The 22,753-nt window shown below is 40.1% G+C and overlaps 1 protein-coding gene across 2 annotated transcripts in view; it reads right to left on the bottom strand.

Annotated features, from left to right (window-relative positions):
* Positions 1 to 7,444: 7,444 nt before the first annotated feature.
* Positions 7,445 to 22,753, bottom strand: part of znf423.L (zinc finger protein 423 L homeolog) — a 275,238-nt gene continuing 259,929 nt past the window's right edge. Inside the window, 1 exon segment of one of the 2 annotated variants that reach the window (NM_001166439.1) lies at positions 7,445 to 8,047. In NM_001166439.1, coding sequence (NP_001159911.1) covers positions 8,018 to 8,047 — 30 coding nt within the window. In that variant the 3' untranslated portion in view covers positions 7,445 to 8,017. 2 annotated transcript variants of the gene reach the window in all.

The raw sequence follows: 22,753 nt of genomic DNA on the forward strand, positions 1-22,753 counted from the left end.
AGTGTTTCATTGGAAAAAGGACTTGTGCATGTCAAAAATAGCTGACATTATTAAGAAGTAGGTTTATGAAGGTTCTAAAGCAACACCTCAAGAAACGTAACATGTGGTCACAACTTTAGCCTTCAGCAATACAATGATACCTTAAAAGCCATAACAAAATGGGTTAAAGAAAAAAGTGAAAAGTATTGGAGTGGCCATCACAAAGCACAGACCTCAATCCTATGAATACTTAACCAACAGATAATTTATATCATATATTAGTGACTTATTAACAAATGTTTTTATATCATATATTAGTGACTTATTAACCAATGTTTTCATATATATATATATATATATATATATATATATATATATATATAATTTTTTTTTTTTTTTTAATATATCAGTAAATATTGCCCTTTTACATCTTTTACCCCGAGCAACCATTTTGTCATGGGGTGCATACTCATTCAGAGACCACCAGAAATCAGTAAACAATGCTGTCCATTCATTGGCTGATCTAACTTTGCATGTATGTCTGCCCTTGGCTTGTGCATGAGCACAGTTGATTCTGTGAGCACTTAGTAGTTAAAATCAAAGTTTTCCTATTTAGGATTTAAAGATCTGCCATATTCAAGGGTATGGTTTATCTTTAACACAGACAATATATAGTTAAATTATGAGTGAGTTTGTAAAAGCATCAAGCTTCCAGGTGTATGTAAACATTCACAAATGTATACATTTCAATTGCAAACTCACTGAATAGTTATGTCCCATGTGAGTTAAAGAGCTAAAAAGTACGAAGTTGTGTTCATTTCTGTTATACATCCACTAACTCTAGTCTTTATAGATTACATTTTTGGTTAAATAACAATATTAGAAACATTTTTTATTCTGCACAGTTTTTATTTTTTTTCTGCACTATTTACCCAGTTTCTTATTTTTACACTGAACTGTGCCTTTAAAAAATTCAGCATGTTTTTTTATGGCAGAAGTTGGAAATTCGTGTAATATATACATCAGTGCTGTCAAACTGGCGGGCCCACAGGCCTGACCCCCCCCTTGTGTGGACCACTACATGAATGTCTGCCTGCTGTGACTGTTATCCTTGTGTAAATTTAAAAGGTTATGTAGAAAAAACAGGGCCGACCGGCACTCAAACGGATCCACAGGACCAGAGAAGTTCAATTAAAAAATAATTTTATTTATACAAAGTTAAAAATGTATATCTGCATCTCCATCCACCCTACGTGTTTCGCACCCATTCAGGGCACTTAGTTAAGGGCTCTGATGACAGTCACAAGATTTAAGCATTTATACAGAAAACAACCAATCAAAAAAATAGGGGGGGAAAATTGAGTACCTCTCAATTCTTGAAGAGGTTAAATATTACAGAAAATACTTTAAAATCATTTATATAATCACTTTATATGTAGAAAGAAAGAAACCAATGTTTCTAAACATTTTCATTTATGCAATTCTGGTGATCTGAATTTTTTCAGTATCCAAGGTATAGAAAAAGTACATATTAATAATCTGGGAGGTGATCTATCTAAAATTCTGTCTCGAAGAGAAGTATACTGGATCTTTAACCTTAAAACTAGAATACCTTGCGGCATGAATTCTGAATTTGATGTAACATGCTATTATTCTTGAGAAGCTGTTTATATTTTCGATACAATCTAATAATGAGATCTAGCTGGCCAACTACGTCAAAGTCATCCCATATCTGGCCAGTCCTACGCTTAATTTTCATCTGATTCATTAAGAATTCTATTGCTTCATTATGCATTTTACAAAGGGACTAAGTTTTACCTGCAACTTACTAGCTGCTTTCAAAGTAAAACTCCCAAACTTGGCTGCCCTTTTATTAGACACCAGTGGGATCACCTGACTACAGCTGGGAAGGGTGGGAGCTACAACATGGAGCTAGTCAATGCTCCTGTATAAACTATAACAAACAAGGGAAAGTTGTGCTTACCACTAATTTTTAAAACCATTAGGCGGGGGTGCAATGAGGCTGTGACCACTAAATACATATAGACAAACACAAGAGTCCTCTGCACTCAACCCATTATCAATATATTTAAGACAGAGACATTTTGTGCATACTGCTACTGAAAAATAGCACTGACTACATACAGTTAGGCCCATAAATCTTTGGACAGAGACAATTTTTTTCTGATTTTGGTTCTGTACATTACCACAATGAATTTAAAATGAAACAAATCAGATGCAGTTGAACTGCAGACTTTCAGCTTTAATTCAGTAGGTTGAACAAAAATATTGCATAAAAATGTGAGGAACTAAAGCCTTTTTTAACACAATCCATTCATTTCAGGGGCTCAAAAGTAATTAGACAAATTAAAGAAAACTGCAAATAAAATGTTAATTTCTAATACTTAATTGAAAACCCTTTGCTGGCATTGACAGCCTGAAGTCTTGAACTCATGGACACCAGATTCTGGGTTTCCTCCTTTTTAATGCTCTGCCAGGCCTTTACTGAAAGCCATACAGCGGCTTTCACTTACTGTTTGTTTGTGGGCCTTTCTGTCCAAAGATTAGTCTTCAACAAGTGAAATGCATGCACAATTGGGTTCAGATCAGACTGACTTGGCCATTCAAGAATATTCCACTTCTTTGCTTTAATTAACTCCTGGGTTGCTTTGGCTATGTTTTGGGTCATTGTACATCTGTATTAAGAAACGCCTCCCAATCAATTTGACTGCATTTAGCTGGATTTGAGCAGACCGTATGACTGCTTCTGTCCTGTGTCACATCATGGATAAACACTACTGTCCCAGTGCCACTGGCAGCCATGCACACCCAAGCCATCACAATGCCTCCGTCATGTTTTACAGATGATGTGGTATGCTTTGGATCATGAGCTGTTCCACGCATTCTACATGCTTTTTTCTTGTCATCATTCTGGTATAGTTTTATCTTGGTTTCATCTGTCCAGGACACAATAACTCTTTTGTCTTCCTCCACCATTTTTTAACAGGTTTTATGGGACATGGAGATCATTAATTGCACTATAGATTTTTAACTAAACTCTAATATGAATTTACCTATTTAAGAATGAAATGATAATGAATTTGCAAATAATTGATTTGAATAATTTATTACACATGAATTTCTATAACAATTATAATACTATTTAAAATTATATGTCTATGAAATTGATCATTGGTGATTAACTAAGTAAACCTTACTTTGAATAAAATTTAATGAATTGAGTTATACCTACTAAGTGTGAGTAGAGATTCTTTTTTCTGGTTATGAAATTGATTACTAACAGTAATTTCACGCACCATCATCAATTGCTGACTAAGTAGATTCTCATCATATGCAACAGAGTGCACATCCACCCTTTTATAAAAATTTTCTTTATGGTAGACTTGGATATTGATACGCCTACCTCCTGGAGAGTGTTGTTGTTCACTTGTTTGGCTGTTGTGAAGGGGTTTCTCTTCACCATTGAAATTATTCTACGATCATCCACCACTGTTGTCTTCCATGGTTGTCCAGGTCTTTTTGCATTGCTGAGTTCATTGTAGCAATTTCTCAGATGAGTTTTTTCTGTTTTTGCAGCTTAAGATTGGCTTGTTTCACCTGCATGGAGAGCTCCTTTGACCGTTGTCTGTTCACAGCTAAATCATCCACATACAAGCACCCCCTCAAACCAACTCCACAGCTTTTTTTTTTTTTCAATATAATGCGATACTGGTCAATTTTTAGTTTCATTTTCCCTGGCCATTTTTCCCAAACTTTTAGGGACTGTTGTATGTACATTGTGAAGGAGGAAGAGAAATTTAGGTATATATAACATTTTAAATATATTTACACAACCCCAAAGAGTGAAATGCAGTTTAGCCAAATGTGCATTGTGTTCTTGTATTCCTGGTGTTATTGCCAGGCCAAATAGGGCAGGAAAGAGGAGGCATCCCTGTCTAGTGCTCTTCGTCAAGAAAAGGGTTTGGAAAGGATGCCAATACCACAATTCACCTCAGGAGATTGATACAGCAAACAAGACACACTCTACCAATTGCAGTAAAGGAGCTTTGGAGTCCAACTGGAGCCCAACTGGAGCTACCAACTGGAGGTATGTTGCAGTCTATGCAGGTTGATACTGGTGTCTAGCATAAAATCCTGACTGGTCTGGGTGTAGCGAAGTTGCGCTAGCGTTAATTCGTCAAGCAAAGCGAAGTTACGCTAGTGATGCCTAATTTGAATACGGCGCCAAGTTAAAGTACAATGGACGTATATGTAGCAGCAAATACATTACACTGCACAAGCCTGGGAAAGCGTCATAAAATAAAATAGAGTTGTTATTTTGCCCTATACATGTGCCAACTGTATAGTTTAGGTGCCATATGTTAGGAAATGTAGGGGGAAAGGAGGGTAGCCCCAAAAAAATTGACGATCTTTTTCACTCTATCACCCTTAAAAAAGGGTAAAAGACGCCAGTGTTTTTTGTGACCCTATCTACTCTATTGCACTTCGCCTGGTATGAGGTGGCGAAGGCAAGTCTAGCGCAACGTTCAGTAAAATCCGCAAGTGAATTAGCGTAGTTTTTCCATAGTGCAACTTCGTCTGGTGTAAGGGTGTGAAGTAGCGCTAGAGTAGGTCCAACTTCACTAGGGAATTTACGCCAGCACCCGTTAGAAAATCGGCGAAGTCGACGTCACGCTGGCGAATTTGCGCTAGCGTTAGCTGCTTCGTGCTTTAGTCAATTTGCCCCTATGACTGCTTCAATTGTGGCCTAGAATAATCAGTCTAAAAAATTTCTAGCTTCAAGAGAAAGTCTGGGTAAGTTTATGACATTTAGAAAGTGAGTCAGGTTCATCTGAGAGTATGAGGCAGATGTTTAGAGTTTTCCATAGAAACTTGCAAATAGAAACTTTGTTGTGTATCTAACATGGTGCCCCTGCCACTTTGGATATGATGGTAAAGCAGCTATTGCGTATAGGGAAAGAATGAATATTGTGCTATCTGTTCTGTCTTAAATTCAGGCAAAGCTGGCCAAACTGTAGCAAAGCATTTTTCTGACAGTCAAACATTCCCTTTCAGAATTCATATTTTCACTGATAATGTGCCCCCCCCCCCAAGAAATCATGGCAACAGAGACTTGGCCCTCTTGATTGGGGCATTGTGTTTTCATCTAAAAACACAGAATAGAAATGGTTGTCATTTAAAAAGATATGAAATTGTTACTGTTCTCAATTTATTCCCTTAAGGAGTAAATGTAGAAACACAAAGAATCACCCTATGTGGCTTAATATAAATTAATAAAAAAAATAATAAAAAATTAATTGGAAAGAAGAGATAGGCATTTATAATATAATAAGGTAGGTATATTTGGGGCCTATTTTTTTAATAATTTGTACATATACAGACATGGGACCTGCTTGGGACCTGGGGCTTTTTCTGGATAATGGATCTTTCTGTTTATTTAGAAAATCATGCAAACATTAAATAAAACCAATAGGCTGGTTGTGCTTCCAATAAGAATTAATTATATCTTAGAGTGGATCAAGAACAGAGAAAAGGAAATAATTTAGGTTGACTAACAACCACAGCCTGAAGTGTGGACCAGTTTGTTTTTTTATGCACAAACATACGTAGGTATGGGATCCATTATCCGGAAACCCGTTTTCCAGAAAGCCCCTAATTACGGAAAGACCATCTCCCATAGACTCCATTTTATCCAAATAATTTTAAAAAACAATTACCTTTTTCTCTTTAATAATAAAACAGTAGCTTGCACTTGATCCCAACTAAGATATAATTAATCCTTATTGGAGGCAAAACCAGCCTATTGGGTTTATTTAATGTTTAAATGAGTCTCTAGTAGATTTAAGGTATGAAGATCCAAATTATGGAAAGATCAGTTATCTGAAAACCCCCAGGTCCTGAGCATTTTGAATAATAGGTCCCATACCTGTATATATAAATATAGATATAAATATATATGTAGGGATGTGTAAAATAGCCACCCCTAGTATTTTGTGCAGGCAGTCCCTCAATGTTATGGACACCTATTTGTTTCCTAAAATACAGTTGGGAGGGGTACTGTTGGCTCTTTCTGCTCTGAAGCCATGTTTTCAGTGTCCATTTTGTGCTGGCTCTAGCCTAAGCTAACAGGTTGAGTCTGAGTGGAACCTGAGTATTTTAGGATTAGTAAGAATAGGCTACTCACCATTATAGGTCACTCTAGGAGTGACAGATAGACAGGTTATTTAGTTGAGCAGCTCCAGGCTCCGACTAGGAGAGTCAGAGGGATTAAGATCCCGGGTACTAATAGCCCAGAAGTAGGGACTAAGTGTATAGGAACAGGGTAGATAGATTCCCCTCAGGTTCCACTTAGGGAAAGGCTAAAAGCTGGTTGTACCTTTATTGCTGCTGAGCACGTCCTCTTGCCTGTGGGGACTTATATTGACCAAAAGGTGCTGTGAGTATTGCTTATTCAATGTGATACCAAATCCTGTCATGCTCTATTGTATACTCCACTGAGGATTGTGTATGTTTTACAGTTGCACTACACCCTGCCTCCACACCATTGCGAGGGCTCACTCCCGAAGATTACAGGTCTCATCCGGGGCACATTTATTGGGAGTGGAGCTCAATAGTGGTGTACGATACACACAATTTACTATAGCGCTACATGTATATATATAGATATATATTTGTCAGCATCACACCAGGTAGAGGGGTGTTCCCCAAATGTATGTTTGTGCATAAAAAAAAAAAACTGTTCCACACTGCAGGCTGTGGTTGTTAGGCAACCTAAATCAGGGCTGGAGTTAGGGGTAGGCAGAATAGGCACGTGCCTATGGATCAAAGAGAACCTCTTCTGCCGCATTCCCTTAGTTCGGACCCTTGTGCCCCCACCTGCAGCATTCTGGCATTATGGGCGCTCGCGTGCCTCTACACATTCGCATGTCTGCATGAGGAGGGGGGGTGACAGTCGGCTGGGTTGCCTAGGTTGCCCTGCTGACTTGGCCCGGCACTGACCTAAACATTGGGTCTTATTGTAGGTATTAAAATCAAACGTGATCCAGAAAGCACTGGGTTACAAAAGGGTTTCCAGATAACGGATATTTCAGTAATTTGGATCTCCATACCTTAAGTCTACTAGAAAATCATGTAAACATTAAATAACCCTAGACTGGTTTTACCGCCAATAAGGATTATTTATATCTTTGTTGGGACCAAATACAAGGTACTGTTTTATTATAACAAAAAGAAAATAATTTTAAAAAATTTGGATTATTTGGATAAAAATGGAGTCTATGAGAGACAGCTTCCGTATAACGGATCCAATACCACTACTATATTTCTATATGAAACATTTAAATATCTCACACATTTTATTACCTCAAAATTCACTTGCAACGATCCTTAAAGTACAACATATTAAAATGCATTTTTAAAAAATGCAGAAACCAATATAAGAATTCACCTTACTTCCCTTTATTGAACTGTACAAAGTTATTGCAAGTGAGATAATCACATTAAAAAGCAGACAATCCAGTTGCTAATTATATTTATTAGACTGTCTTCTGTGAACTGACAAATTCAATCAAAGCATGTTTTTAAAGGAAAAAAATAAAATAAAATGGAAAAATCAGCTGCCAATCCATCACATCACAAAGACACACAACTAAAAAAATAGCATTTAAATGATGCTGAAAATAAACATTCCAAGTTCGGATCTATCAATATACAAGAAGCAACAAAATACAACATTGGAACAGATTATTCTATCACTATAAATTCAGTCAGAAGCAGAAGCTCTAAAGTACACTAGTAAGAAGCAGGACAATAAAAATACTGAGCATGGAATACTTTTAATCTCCTCCATTAATATTCATTTCCAGCTGCTTATAATAGCAGCGCCTCATGGCCAAATCATTAGAGTTTTACATCTGGGTTGCAAATGACACTTTGATTGGATGTAATGTTCAAATGGTCCTCCCCACTGTGTCTCCGTCAAGTCTTCTACAGAGAGAAGTCCTGTAGTGCCACTGGCTCACTGTGCGTGCTGGCTCAACGTGTGGTTCTGAAAAGACGAAGAAAGGAGAAATGTATGAGGGGCGCAATAATAGAAAGCATGCCCATACCCTCCTACTCAGTACCATTTATGAAGAGCTCCACATAAAAGCCTCTCATTTATTACAAAAAAAATGCATAAAAGGAAAAGACTCATAAGTAATAGCTGCCAATATGACAGATTTCTTTGTACTGACACTGACAAGAACACAGAACATTTTTAAGCAGCCTAATGCTGCCACCAGTATTTCAGTCTACACACAGATGAGAATAGAAATAAGTAGCTTTAGGTAGGGGAGAAAATCTACCCTGGGGGATTTTTTTTCTGGCCTCAGTGACAGAAAAAAAATCCTCCATCACCTTCAGGCCATTTGCAGTATTGTATCCTTTGTTCTGTACAACAACTGGAGAGAGAGTGTTCCTTTGCCAAGAGAAAATAAATTGGCAGAGATGAGTGTTTACAACCCTAGGAATGCCTGAACAGCTTCAGCTGAATTCTGATTTGCTTCACAGCAACACATGCTCAATTTGGTGATAACCATTTCCATGCCAGAGGTGTCTCACATTCATTGAATGAAATGGCTGGAAAGAAAATACCTGAAAAGTGCCATTTTACTGCCTTGGAAATTAACACAGAAAATGCTGGTGGTAGATTTGAAATATTCTTTAGGACTGTCAACTCTGATGGCTTTACAATAATTTATTTCATTGATTAAGAAAATGTATTCATTAATATCACTGATCCAGTCATAAAAAAAAGATTCAAACTCTACGAATGTTATCTCTTGCAACCACTGGAGGACACTCAAATAAGGTAGCTGGCATGTTTCCAAAACAAAGGGCAGGTTCTTCATTATTAACTAATGCAGAATAAATATATATTTACAGCTACCTTATTATTTTGCATACCTATATAATACCTAATAAACTAACCTACAATATATACATTTTGTTGAAAGATTTAAGCTTTTGAGTATGAATGATACAATGTCACAGTTAAAGGTTTAAGATCTGCCTTTAAGACTGTCCTGGAAAAAAAGGAAGCAACATTCCATAGTTAGAGAGGTGGTCTGGTAGAAAGTGATGCACTGGAGAGAAATTAGGTACTTGTGGTGTAAAAGTCAGCGTAGAAGAGTTTCATCTATTCTATGTCCCAGATTGGTGGAATATTGGGAGAAACATGATTTGGTCATTTTTTCACCTGCAAGGAGAGCATTATGTGTGCTATTCTCCTAATTTAGATAATCTTAATCCTTTTTTAACATCATAGCCTTTATTAAAAGATAATAGACATGACATGTAGCGAAGAATGCAACATATGTGGGTTAATTGACAATGTAGTAGATGACATATCACATGACATTCTCATACCAGTCATACAAAGTTATACAATGTGGTAATTAAAAGAAAAGAAAACAGCAAGGGAAATAAAAAGAAAAAAAAAACAAGAGAAAGTGCATATAGTCAACATTGTCTAGAAAACAACAAGATGATGATTTGCCAACAATAGTATATACGGATAATATTTCCGAATGCGGTAATCAATACTGTCCATTTGCAAGCATATACCTTATACACAATAGATCAATCCAATCGCCGTGCCTAAGGGGCTGGCCACGATCCTCAAACCTTATCAAATTTGTTAGATGATCCCCTTTTAGTGTATAGGTAAGACATACAGTTAATGATGCTAAGCATTTGTTCCATCCACATCTGGTGGGTTGGGGGATCAACATTCTTCCACTGTTGAGTTAGGCATTTGCGTGCATGGAATAGGCTCTTGACGTATAATAACTAACTGATCCTTATTGAATTGGGAGTCATCACAGGCACCCAATATGGCTAATTCAGGGGATGGGACTAGAGGGGTCCCCAGTACATTTGTTAACGTAGCAAACACTTCCTCCCAGTACTTCTGTAGTTTCCTACAATCCCAAAACATATGTTTGAGCGTTCCCATCTCTGAGGTACATCTAGTACAGGTAGGGGGGTTCTGGGAGTTCATTCTGTGCAATCTCACCTGGGTGAAATAGGCTCTATGCAGAATGTACCTCTGTATCATTTTGTGGTTGGCGTTGGGGGACACAAATCCAGGTGCCTCCAGGGCATCTAGCCATTCCTCATCTGTAAGTGAAGGGATGTCTAATTGCCAGGCCCTGAATAAGCTAGCATTGATTTTATAAAATTTACTGGATCGCAAAACTTTATATAAATTGGAAATAAGATGCTGGTTGTCCTGCAGTTCCAGTATTCTGCAAAAAGGGGGTTTCCCAATTTTAAATGGGTCCTTAGAATATGCATGTTGAGCCTGCCTATAATGTAACCAGTGAGAGGCTGGTATATCAAAGTCCCTTTGGAGTTGCTCAAATGGTATAATAGCATTATTATGAAATAGATGGTGCAACAACTTTATGCCTTTACTTTCCCATGCCCGACCCATCGGTATCAATACAAATTCCTGAAGTTGTGGGTTATGCCAAATAGGAGTATCTGGATGTTTTAATTGATGAGTGCATACAGCTCGTGCTCGGACCCACACTTTACGGGCTAAATGCATAAGGGGGCTACATATGGATTTTTTCCTATCTAGTGAGGGTCTCAAAAGCACGTGGAGCAATGGATGCGCTAGATTGTGGACAGCCATCAGCAATAGGGAGGAGGGGCACTGCACATCCAAACGAGCCCAATGTTTGACATGGGCTAATTGGGCAGCTAAATAATATAACTCAAAGTCCGGCAAAGCCGGTCCTCCACTATCGGTCGTTTTTTTAAGAGAGTCAAGTTTTAGCCGAGTCCTACCAGACCCCCATATGAAAGGGCACATCAGCCTGTCCAGTTTTCGGAAAAAGGCCTTGGTGAGTACTATTGGTGCCTGTGTAAGTACATATAAGATTTTAGGGAGGATTGTCATTTTGACTAAACTAATACCTCCCTGTGGACTAAGAGGCAGCCCGGACCATTGCTTAACTTAGCTTCCACCATGTCTAGTAGAGGTAGTACATTTAAAGACCAGAAAGCAGATATTGGCCTAGATACTTTAATTCCTTAGTATTTAAACTCTGAGGCTAACTCCAGTGAGTGTCGGTTGGGGACCGCGGTCACCTCCTGGCCATCTATAAGGCAAAGGGTTGATTTAGACATATTCACCTGCAAACCCGAATGGTCTCCAAATTCTTGAAGATGAATTACCAGTCTATCCAATGAGTTTTTACAATCTGACAAGTATATTAAGGAGTCATCAGCGTATAACTGAATTTTCTCCTGGAGCGTTCCTACGTTCCAACCAATTATTTCAGGGTCTGCTCTAATAATAGCTGCCAGTGGTTCAATAGCAATCGCAAATAAGAATGGGGATAGGGGGCACCCCTGTCTCGTCCCTCGCGAAAGTGTAAAAGAAGGTGAAGCCATACCATTGACCACTACTGCAGCTACCGGGTTGGAGTAAAGGTATGCAAGATATGTAAATATTTCAACACAATAATTACCATAATATTACCAAATTTAGCATTCCTCAGGCATAGCATGGTATTGCCTCCCTCATTCAAACAGTATTCACATCATATATCACATTGTTGTTGTCAACTATAAAGTAATAAGCATTTCTCATATCATCGAACCATAGAACCCAACTACCCTTCCCTCCCCATGGCCCCATTATAACAAAAGAACAAATGGGGATACTTTTCCGAAACCAAACTTTGATTTGAGCAAATTGAACCCTTGCACAGGGTATGAACCCAAAGTATGGGGGGGTGTTGAAGCGGCGTCTCCTGTGCCATAACACCCTGCATGTTGGTTAGTCCAGGGCAGCTGTTGTTAAGTATCAAAGATGTCCCCCCCCCTCTCTCTCACTCCTCAAAGGGCACAATGCGTGGTCGTGCAGACTACAGTTAAGGAACCGGATGAAACGTTGCCACTGCAGTGCCTAGGGTATCCTGGGGGGCAAGTGCCCAGAGAAAGTCAAGGAACTGTTCCTACATTAGTAAGAGTGTAGTGTCTCAACGGAGGCAAAAAAAAAAATGTATATAACTAGGTAAACATCCCTTGTCTTTACTACTTCCCATGCAGTCTCGGCATAGGATGAAAATATCAGGGAGGGGGGGTGATACATTACCGACCCAACGAGTCCAGCCAGTGACATGCATCCGACAGGGAGTCAAAAAACTTGGTGCCCGTAGTGGTCTGCACTCTAAGTCGTGAAGGATACATCATGGAATACAAGATCTCTTTTTGTCGCAGACGTTTCTTGATGTCCAGAAATCTGGCTCGCTGTCTCTGCAGAATAGTCAGGGTACAGGGAGATGTTGGAGTTGTGTTGCAGTTGGCCTTTCTTGCGGGCTAACATCAGTAGCTTGTCTCGGTCCTTGCAATTGTGGATCCGGGCGATCAGAGGCCTCAAAGGTGCCCCAGGTATAGGAGGCTTAGCAGGAATCCTGTGGGCCCGCTCTATGGAGAACGCCGCGGTGAGATTTTCAGCGCCAGCCCAGCCCTTCAGAAGTGTTTCCACAAAGGCCTCAGGCTGCTCGCGTTCCGGTAGGCCTATCAAACGAATGTTGCTCCTTCTCGCCCTATTCTCAAGGTCATCCACCTTCGCCCGCCACTGTTCCACCTGCTGTTGTAAGTATTTTGCTGTAGCGGGTTGCACAAATCCTCTAGCGAGGAAATTCTGGCTTCCGCCTCAGTTGTGTGCTCCCATATCCGTTGTAAATCGTGCTTTATCAAGGATAGTTCCGCCTTTAATTCATCCGTCTTCGCCATAGTAGTCGCCTGGCAAGATTGCTGGCATTGTTGGACAGCCTTCAGGATATCTTGCATGGATGGTTGCGGCAGGAGGTCTTCCGACTGCCCGTCCTGTATTTGCTCCTCAGGTTCAGGCGCCATATTGGGCGTTTCCAGCCCCGATGCGGCCTTGCGTACATATCTCTCCATTCGTGTAGGTGCGTCCGATTTTGGCTTTTGTTGCTGTCTACTATTACTCATCTCCGTTGGGGGGTAGTGTACCCCTGTTCTTGCACATACAGCAAAACCCGGCACAGTATTTAAGACAGGATTTATGAAGGGTGCACGGAGCTCTTCCAGAGCACGTCTTACTCCATCAGCAGTTCAGCCACGCCCCCCAGATAATCTTAATCCTTTAAAGGAAAACTATACCCCCCAAACAATGTAGGTCTCTATAAGAAGATATTGCATAAAACAGCTCATATGTAAAATCCTGCTTCATGTAAATAAACCATTTTCATAATAATATACTTTTCTAGTAGTATGTGCCATTGGGTAATCATAAATAGAAAATTGCCACTTTAAAAAATAAGGGCCGCCCCCTGGGATCGTAGGATTCACTGTACTCACAAACATACCAACAAACCATACAAGTTAGGTCACATGAGCCAATTAACAGACAGAGTTGTGTCTCTTGCTTCCACACTTCTTCCTGTTACAGTTAGAGTTGAATTATTTCTGGTCAGGTGATCTCTAGGCAGCACACAGACCTTCACGAAATGGTGGCTCAAGGCAAGAGATGTAAAAGGGCAATATTTACTTAAATATATATTCCAGTTTGGTAAGATTCTTTAATATGCCACTTAATATGATATGAACTATCTGTTGCTTAAGTGTTCATTTTGGGGGTATAGTTTTCCTTTAATGTAAGTGTAAACATGTTCCTTTTTCCCTACTCAACCTAAATGGCTGTCCCCCTTAGCTACACAGCATCTTCTTCATATACAGTAAACTAGTGTTTCTGAAGCAAACAAGCAACCAGGTCTGGGTTCCAGTTATATTTGAATGAATAGAAAACACCATCATTTTTGTTACTGCTAAACTTAAGTGTTGTAGTTTGATAAATTTAAATATTATATGGCAGTTTGCTTTGGCCAGTATATAAAACTTTCCACTGTGAATTAAATGGTTCCAGCATTTAATTATCTTTGCTGAGGGGTTCATTTTACCTCAATTTTCTCCCTTGTGGCAGTCATGATAGCATACTCCTTTAACACATAGGAGCACATTTACTTAGCTCGAGTGAAGGAATAGAATAAAAAATACTTCGAATTTCAAAGTATTTTTTTGGCTACTCCGACCATCGAATTGGCTACTTCGACCTTCGACTTTGAATCAAACGTTTCGAACTAAAAATCGTTTGACTATTCGACCATTCGACCATTCGATAGTCGAAGTACTGTCTCTTTAAAAAAAACTTCGACCACCTACTTCGCCACCTAAAACCTACCGAGCATCAATGTTAGCCTATGGGGAAGGTCCCCATAGGCTTTCCTAACAATTTGGGATCGAAGGAAAATCGTTCGATCGATGGATTAAAATCCTTCGAATCGTTCGATTAGAAGGATTTAATCGTTCGATCGAACGATTTTTCCTTCAATCGTACGAACAAAGGAAATGCAGTAAATCCTTCGACTTCTATATTCGAAGTCGAAGGATTTTAGTTCGGCGGTCGAATATCGAGGGTAAATGAACCCTCGATATTCTAACCTAAGTAAATGTGCCCCATACTGTTGCCCGTTTCTACAGTAAGCAAGTCAAATCTGAAGTGGTATTGCACCCACAGAGTCTTATGTTTCATTTTTCCTGTTTTCTTTCCTAGCATTTTTTTATATTGTGTATGTTTCAGGAATTGTTATCCTCTGTATACAGTAGGTCTTTAAGAATTTATAAAATAAAAACAAAATAAGTAAGAAGCAACAAGATTCTACCTACCAAAACCATCAATAAATGGATTTTTTTGTAACTAGATAATCTGTGAGAAATAAGTTTCCTGTGAACATACTATGGGTTATAAGTTATTTATCAAATTTGTCATCATTACAGATTTCACACAGAAATAAATTAAAGTCAAGCAAACGTGTTCCTTTTACATCAAACAAAGCTTATTTATACTAAACAAGTCTATATCCATTTAGCTACTGTCATTTAAAAGATAATGCACACAAAGTCTTCGGACAGAGAACAACATTTTAATCTGTGTTGCTGTGGCGTTGATTACAACAGGCAGGTCAATAATGAAGTGGTATGTAGCTCTAAATCTGACAATGAAGCTCTCAACAGGAACTCTCCTTTCGTTAACAATACAGATCTAAAGCATTCACAACTTAACACCCCTGGAATTCATTTATATTATTTGAACAGGGCTTCCACAAAGAAAGTAATGAATGAAACCCCATATGCATACATATGTAGTTTCTACCAGAAAAAAATGTATAGTACATAAATGAAGCTGACAAATGAAACAGCTACATGACCATGCAGTATATATTAAAAACCACTGCACAATGACACTATGCTGGAAACATAGACAAATTAACCACTACACATAAGAAGACTGGCCTATACTATATTTACATGAAAAAAATATCAAGAAGTAATATATTCTGCATTGTTTTTGCACCCACTGAAAAAAAAATGTCTGCAGGTTATCAATGTTTTGGTGGCATGTACCAAACATTTGACTTCAAATTCTGCTGAAATAACAATGTGTCCTTTCCCCTGATAGAAATCTCTTTTTATCTCTAACTGATTGGAATGTTTGGTCCATTGTGGTTCAATATGATTCTCTAACATAATCCATTAATGTGCTGTAGAATAAAAAAAAACCTGATCATTTCCATGAAAACAGTTTGCTGCCCATTGCAATTATACTATAGGTGCTTATTTTAGAACAGTTTGACCGTCATCCAAGAGTCTCTAAGACTACCAGATGGCCAGTCTTAAAGCTTCATATGTTCACTAGTTTGCACTTCTAAAAAAAACTGGAAATGTACTCAAGAGTGTGCTATAAAAAGGGCTCAGTGAATATTGATTATGTGCTCAACAGAATCACATTTATTTTTTTCAGTATAGGTTTCAGGATAGCAGTGTCATTACCTAACTGATACTGTGAAAAAACAAATTACAGATTTAAAAGAGTAATATTATCTTATTAGTCTGCAATCATTTAGCCTCCCTAAGATGGCAAGACACAACACTTTGCTGTGGCACACTGAACAGATATTTAGTATGGGGAAAAAAGGCCTATGTTACATTTCTGTAAAGCCATTATATTATAAGTAATATATAGAATATAAAAAATATAAAAAAAAATTAAAGGGATTAATTTTGTATCTAAAGAAGCCCCAAAATGTGCATCTGCATCCCCTACATATAATACAGTACTACCCAAGGTGCTCACACATACAATAGTCAAGCAGTGTAGTCAGTACTAAGCCGTCTATAACGGTATGGCTGTTTAAAGTTGATGATTTAGCAGCAGTGTTCAGAACAAATTGACTCGGTCACTGCCCTTCATTTGTAGGCTATATTTTAAGATACATATGTGCTTTAAACCTGCTCCGATTATATATTTGGTTACAAGCCAGAGTTTATCAATGGACAAATTATTGAATTTCATAAGCATAAGGACAATGACACAAAACCGTCCGCATTTTTCAACCCACGTTAAGTTGTGGGCAACAAAACGGCCATAATGGTATATTATTGTCGGCAATGTATATTGACACGGGTACATTTTTGAAACTTTATAGTCTTGTGAATATATCTTCTGAAGCAGTTTTAAACAGTTGCAAAACACCCCAACTGTCATTGCCCTAATAGGCCTTCAGCTAACTTGCTGTCACCCCTTGCCTGGTCTATATGTATTATACACATGGGAGCACATGTAAACACCAACCACAAATAAAATCTTTATGGCCAGTGTTTCAGTGCACTCACATGAGTACAGTCCCTTCAGAGCAGACATGGGTGAGTTAACTCCTGTGTTCTTTGTGGAGTGGAACACACAAAAATGTTCCACTACATGAGAACACAGTGCCCATTTAGACTGCCACTACTGTAATTTTTAAGGCCATGAGAGGTTATGGAAAGAGTTATGGAACTCTAAGGTGACGTCTTTTACATTTTAGTAGGTGGTACCTAATTCTTTATAATCTACAAGTGTTTTCTTTATAACAAACTGCTAAAACTGCTATCACTGACTGGGCCTGTCAATGGAGCTACAGAGGTGTGCATTTAACAGCAGATGGGTTTTCCTATTGCTCTAAAAAAAAAAAAACCATGAGGAGGAAAGTGGACAATGTGCTTTGTGTGCCCTTGCACTAATGCCTCCAGGCTGCTCCATGTCCCTCCTCTTGAAGAGGAAATGGTTTCTTGCAAGCCATTCTTTCTCTCATTTCAAGCAGAAAAAATGTTTAGGTTGCAGGAGCAAATCCAAGAAATGTGCATCTTATTTTGTCCCTAATCCCTCTACAAGCCACACATTACCTATTTTATTATTTTACTGGAGTGTGTGTGTGTTGTGTACTTCTTCCACTGTTTTTTCCATAGTGAAAGAAAATGTAATTCTAAGCATCTTACTACTGCACATTGCTTAAAGGGGGCCCGTCACCCAAAAAAATTTTCATTACACAATATTAATTATTTGAATCTTGTTTCCTTCAGTCTGTGAATTCATAATTATTGCAAGCAGGCAGGAGTCATTTTGTGGACACTGTTACTAAGACAAGCCTTGCATCATCTCAGGATCTTGTTTATACAATAGAATGGGGGACCCAATGTCCATCCCCATGCCCTGGCTATAAAATTAAACAGTGAACAGAAGGGGGGAATGTGGGGAGAGCAGCGACATCTAGGAAATGCTGAATGGAAATTTAAAGTAATTGTCTGCCCCGCCTCTATGCCTAAGGCATAGAGGATGGGCAGACAATATTTGATTGACAGCTAAGATTTTTGAATGAGCTTAATTTGATGTTTCAGGTTTAATTGTAAAAGGACTTCTATTATACAGTCTGGGTGACTGGTCCACTTTAAATATTTTTAGTGGCTTTAAAGTTATTTGTAAATGTAATTGCTATTACAAACATTATTTATCTGGCTACTTACATGTACATCCTGGCATGGTAGCCTATAACAAGGTTGCAAGCCATCATAAATTGATAAATTCAGTGTCGGACTGGGATGCCAGGGGCCCACCAGAAAACCCTAGACCGGGGCCCACCAGAAAACTTTAGAACATGGGCCCACTTTCCAAACTATTATTCCTCTTGTCATTTAACCTCTTTATTCTCCTAGTTTTTTTATATCTCCTTTCTATATTTCAACATTAAACCTATTTTTTCCCATGAAGAAATAGGGAATGACCATGAAATAGACTAAATGGTTAGAAGCAAGAGGGCCCACTGACACCTGGGCCCACCGGGAGTTTTCCTGGTATCCCGGTGGGCCAGTCCGACACTGGATAAATTGTTCTGGAAAAGAACGCCAGTCCTGAATTTAAGACCCAGAGGACACAAAGGTATAAATGCCGCTTTCCTTTGCAAATACATTAACAAATATTTTTAAAACTATTGACATTTTAAAATTAATTTATATATTGAAAAGTTGCTTAGAATGACATTTTCTTTCATTATGCAAGTAACTGTTTTTGCGTGGAGGACCCCTTTAAATGTCCATTATAATAGATTCCCTTATATAACCAACAGCTGTGAGATGCATTAAGGGTGTGCTCAGAGGGACAGCTTTGCAAGCCATAATTTTATATAGTGGATGAAAAGGGGAGCCTAGGATTTTTCCCAAACAAATTGATGCAGCTCTCTCCCGCTGGTAGATCTACAGGACCAAATTGGATTTTAAGGTAATTTCAGGTTGAATTCTTGCAGTAGACAATGGTCCTTCCTATTTTTCATTATTCCATGGCCTATACGTGATAATAAAACTGGGCCTTCAAGCTTGTTCAGGGTTCATTTTTGTATGATGTATCCAAGGATTTTGTCATGTCACCTCTTTAGTGCCAATTTGAACTCCAGTAATTATTGATTACCAATATCATAATTATTTTCTGAAAAATACATGTAATCGAAAAAGTATGCACAATGGTGCAGTAGAAGAGAAATAAAAAAATAAATTTAAAAAACATAAAAAGGTACATGAGGTACTTGTTCAACTGTAACAGCACAAATCAGCTCCAGCACTAGTGTGCAGGTGGATATTTACAGACCCCTTGTACGGTATAAGCTTATCGAATAATAGAGTTATTCCAAGGCTCTCAGTGTATGTATTACTCCAGATTCATGTGGATCCACTTTTACTATAAATATATAGAAAGCAGGAAAAGCACCTAGTTATGGAAAAAAACCTTTAATATAATAAAACATTATTACTTTTTTTATAGGTATCAGAACTGAGATAACTGGCCCCTGCATTGTTTAAACCTCAAATTCAGACAGTAAACTTCACATTTGTAATCTCTCTTGCATTGTTCACACCCCTAAAGCCCTGTACTGTTCACATCTCAGAGCCAGATTGAAAGTGCCCACGTTGTTCACCTGCTCACACCTCAAACTGCTGGAGGAGCATCAGCATTGTATCACTGCATGTAGCACAGTATGAACTGATCTTGGAGTGGTCCTGATAGGTTTCCTTGTCTCCTGCTCTATTCTGCCTGCCCTATGCTCCGTGTGTGTGCCATACTCAGCCTGCCCTATGCTCCTTGTGTGTGCCATAATTTGCCTGCCCTATGCTCCATGTGTGCACGTCATACTTTGCCTGACCTATGCTCCCTGTGTGTGCCATACTCTGCCTGACCTATGCTCTGTGTGCCATACTCTGCCTGCCCTATGCTCCTGGTGTGTGCTATACTGTAATGGAAACCGATTATCGTCGCCAAGATGGCGTCCAAGATGGCGGCCTCCTGGATCCTGCTGGTCGCAGCACGATGACATCAGCGTCTTTTCGCCCTCGGATTGGTCGCCGGCGTCGGAACGGACGCCGGCGTCAGAATGTGCGCCGGCGTCAGGACGCTGGCGTCAGTGCGTCAGCGTCCGCGTCATGACGTCAGCGCGTCCAAATTGGCGCCAAACCCAGGCCTATTTAAAGCAGCTTCAGACTCTCCTCAATGCCCAATTATAGGTTTTCATTTGCTGATTCCTGGGTGTGTTTATCATTGTTTATCCTGTGTACCGACCTTGCCTGAACTCTCGTCTTTGAACCTCGTCTGCCTGAACTGATTCTACTGCCTGATTACGACTATTCTACTGCCTACTCCTTCTGTACTGCGAACTCGGACTTTGTTACCTCCTCCTTGGTCCTTACTACCTCGGGGCCCTCGGGCCTTACATTATAATTGGGCCATGGACCCTACTGAGGAGCCTCATGTCCCTACAGATGTCGGCAGAGCCGTTTGTGGTTTGGCTTCTCGCATGCAGACCTACGAAGCCCAGCAAACCCACTTCGGCCAGGCTCTAGAAGCAATCCTGGAGAAATTGTCTGCCTTGTCTCCAGTGGCACCAGTTCGTCCACCGGTCCCAGCTACTCCGCTCCAGATTTCTGAACCTCGCATCCATGCACCTCCCCTGTACAGCGGTGATCCGGAATCATGCCGTGGTTTCATCAATCAGTGTGAGATCCAGTTCACCCTGCTTCCAGGTCAGTTTGTCTCGGAGCGAGCGAAGGTGGGCTATATCATCACCCGCCTGCAAGGGAAAGCTCTGGAGTGGGCTTCTCCCCTCTGGGAGAAGGAGGATCCGGTCATTGACGATGCCAAGGCCTTCATCCGTGACCTTCGCACGGTGTTCGACGCCCCAGGTCGATCTGCTTCAGCTTCTGCTCGCTTGTTCCAGTTACAGCAAGGCACTCATACAGTTCCTGAGTATGCCATTGAATTCCGTACCCTAGTGGCTGAGACTTTCGTGGAACAACGATAGCTATCATGCTGCCTTCTATAATGGGCTGGCAATGCGCATTAAGGACGATCTGGTGTCCCGTGAAATGCCTCCACTCTGGGAAGATCTCGTGGCATTGGCAGTGAAAGTGGATACCCGGCAGAGGGAGCATCAAGTTGATCGAGAGCGGGCAAGGAAATTCCAGAGATTTCAACCAGTACTGGCTCCTCACTTTCAGAGACCATTTCTTTCCAGTTTGGCTCCTTCTCCACCCTCTCCTTCTTCTCCTGCGGCTCCTGCAATTTCTTCTCCTGCGGCTGAAGAACCGATGCAGATAGGACGGGCTCGCCTTTCCGAACAGGAGAAGCTTCGGAGAAGGGCTGCTGGCCTTTGCCTTTATTGTGGGGGAAAGGCCCACTTCGCCTATGAATGCCCTGTGAAGCCGGGAAACGCCAACACCTAGGTATGTTTGGGGAGACTTACCTGGGTGGAATTGGTCCTTCTCCTCATCCTTCTACTCTACGTTTCCTTCTTCCTGTGCAGATCCGGTTTGGAACCCAAAAGATTTCTTCCCAAGCCTTCCTCGATTCTGGTGCTGCAGGGAATTTCATGGACAAAGATTTTGCCGAGAAACATTCCATTCCTCTTCAACCCTTGGCTGTTCCCCTGCGAGTTCTTGCCATTGATGATCGTCCATTATCTTCTGCTATTATTTCACAGTCTACCCTGGAACTTTCTTTTACTGTGGGAACGATGCATCTAGAAAGACTGTCTTTTCTCTTAATTGACTGCCCTTCAACTCCCATTGTACTTGGTCTGCCCTGGCTGAGTATTCACAATCCAGTCATTGATTGGTCTTCTGCTCAGATCTCCCGCTGGAGTCATTTTTGTCAACAGAACTGTCTGCCTGTCAAATCTCTTATTAAAGTTTCTTCTGTGACCCCGAATTCTTCTTTACCTCCAGTTTACCAAGCCTTTTCAGATGTTTTCAACAAAAAGTCTGCTGAAACCTTACCTCCTCATCGTTCCTATGATTGTCCTATTGAACTGCTTCCTGGATCCATGCCTCCTAGGGGCCGCACCTACCCGCTTTCCCCTTCTGAAACTTCTTCTATGAAGGAATACATCCAGGAAAACCTCCAAAGGGGGTTCATTCGTCCATCTTCCTCTCCGGCCAGGGCTGGATTCTTCTTTGTGGAAAAAAAAGACGGCGGTTTGCGGCCCTGCATTGACTACAGGGGTTTAAACAAAGTTACGGTGAAAAATCGTTACCCTCTTCCTCTTATCTCTGAATTGTTCGACCAGCTCAAGGGTGCAAGCCTTTTCACCAAACTAGATCTGCGTGGGGCCTACAATCTTATCCGGATCAGAGAAGGAGACGAATGGAAGACCGCATTCAATACTCGTGACGGGCATTATGAGTACTTGGTCATGCCCTTCGGCCTTTGCAATGCTCCTGCGGTCTTTCAAGAATTCGTTAATGATATCTTCCGGGATCTGTTGGGGCAATATGTGGTCATTTATTTGGACGATATTCTTATTTTTTCTAAAAACCTCCAAGAACATCGTCATCAGGTTCAAGAAGTTCTTTCCCGTCTACGTAAAAACCATCTGTTTGCCAAGTTGGAGAAATGTTCCTTTGAAGTATCAACCATTTCTTTCCTAGGATACATCATTTCCCAACAAGGCTTCAAGATGGATCCAGCCAAGGTTTCGGCAATTCAAGATTGGCCTCTTCCCACCAGTGTCAAGGCTGTTCAAAGATTCATCGGCTTTGCTAACTATTATAGACAGTTCATTAAAGGTTTTTCATCAAAGATTGCTCCAATCCTTGCCCTTATACGTAAAGGGGGTAAACCTCAGCATTGGTCTCCACTAGCCTTGGAAGCTTTCAAGACTCTTAAAGAATCCTTTTCATCTGCCCCAATCCTTAGGCACCCTGAACCTCTTCAACCTTTCTTCATCGAAGTAGATGCCTCGGATATTGGAGCAGGAGCAATATTATCTCAAAGATCCTCTTCTGATGGTAAATTGCATCCGTGTGCCTTCTT

Source organism: Xenopus laevis, chromosome 4L (genome assembly GCF_017654675.1).
Source record: "Xenopus laevis strain J_2021 chromosome 4L, Xenopus_laevis_v10.1, whole genome shotgun sequence".
Classification (NCBI taxonomy): domain Eukaryota; kingdom Metazoa; phylum Chordata; class Amphibia; order Anura; family Pipidae; genus Xenopus; species Xenopus laevis.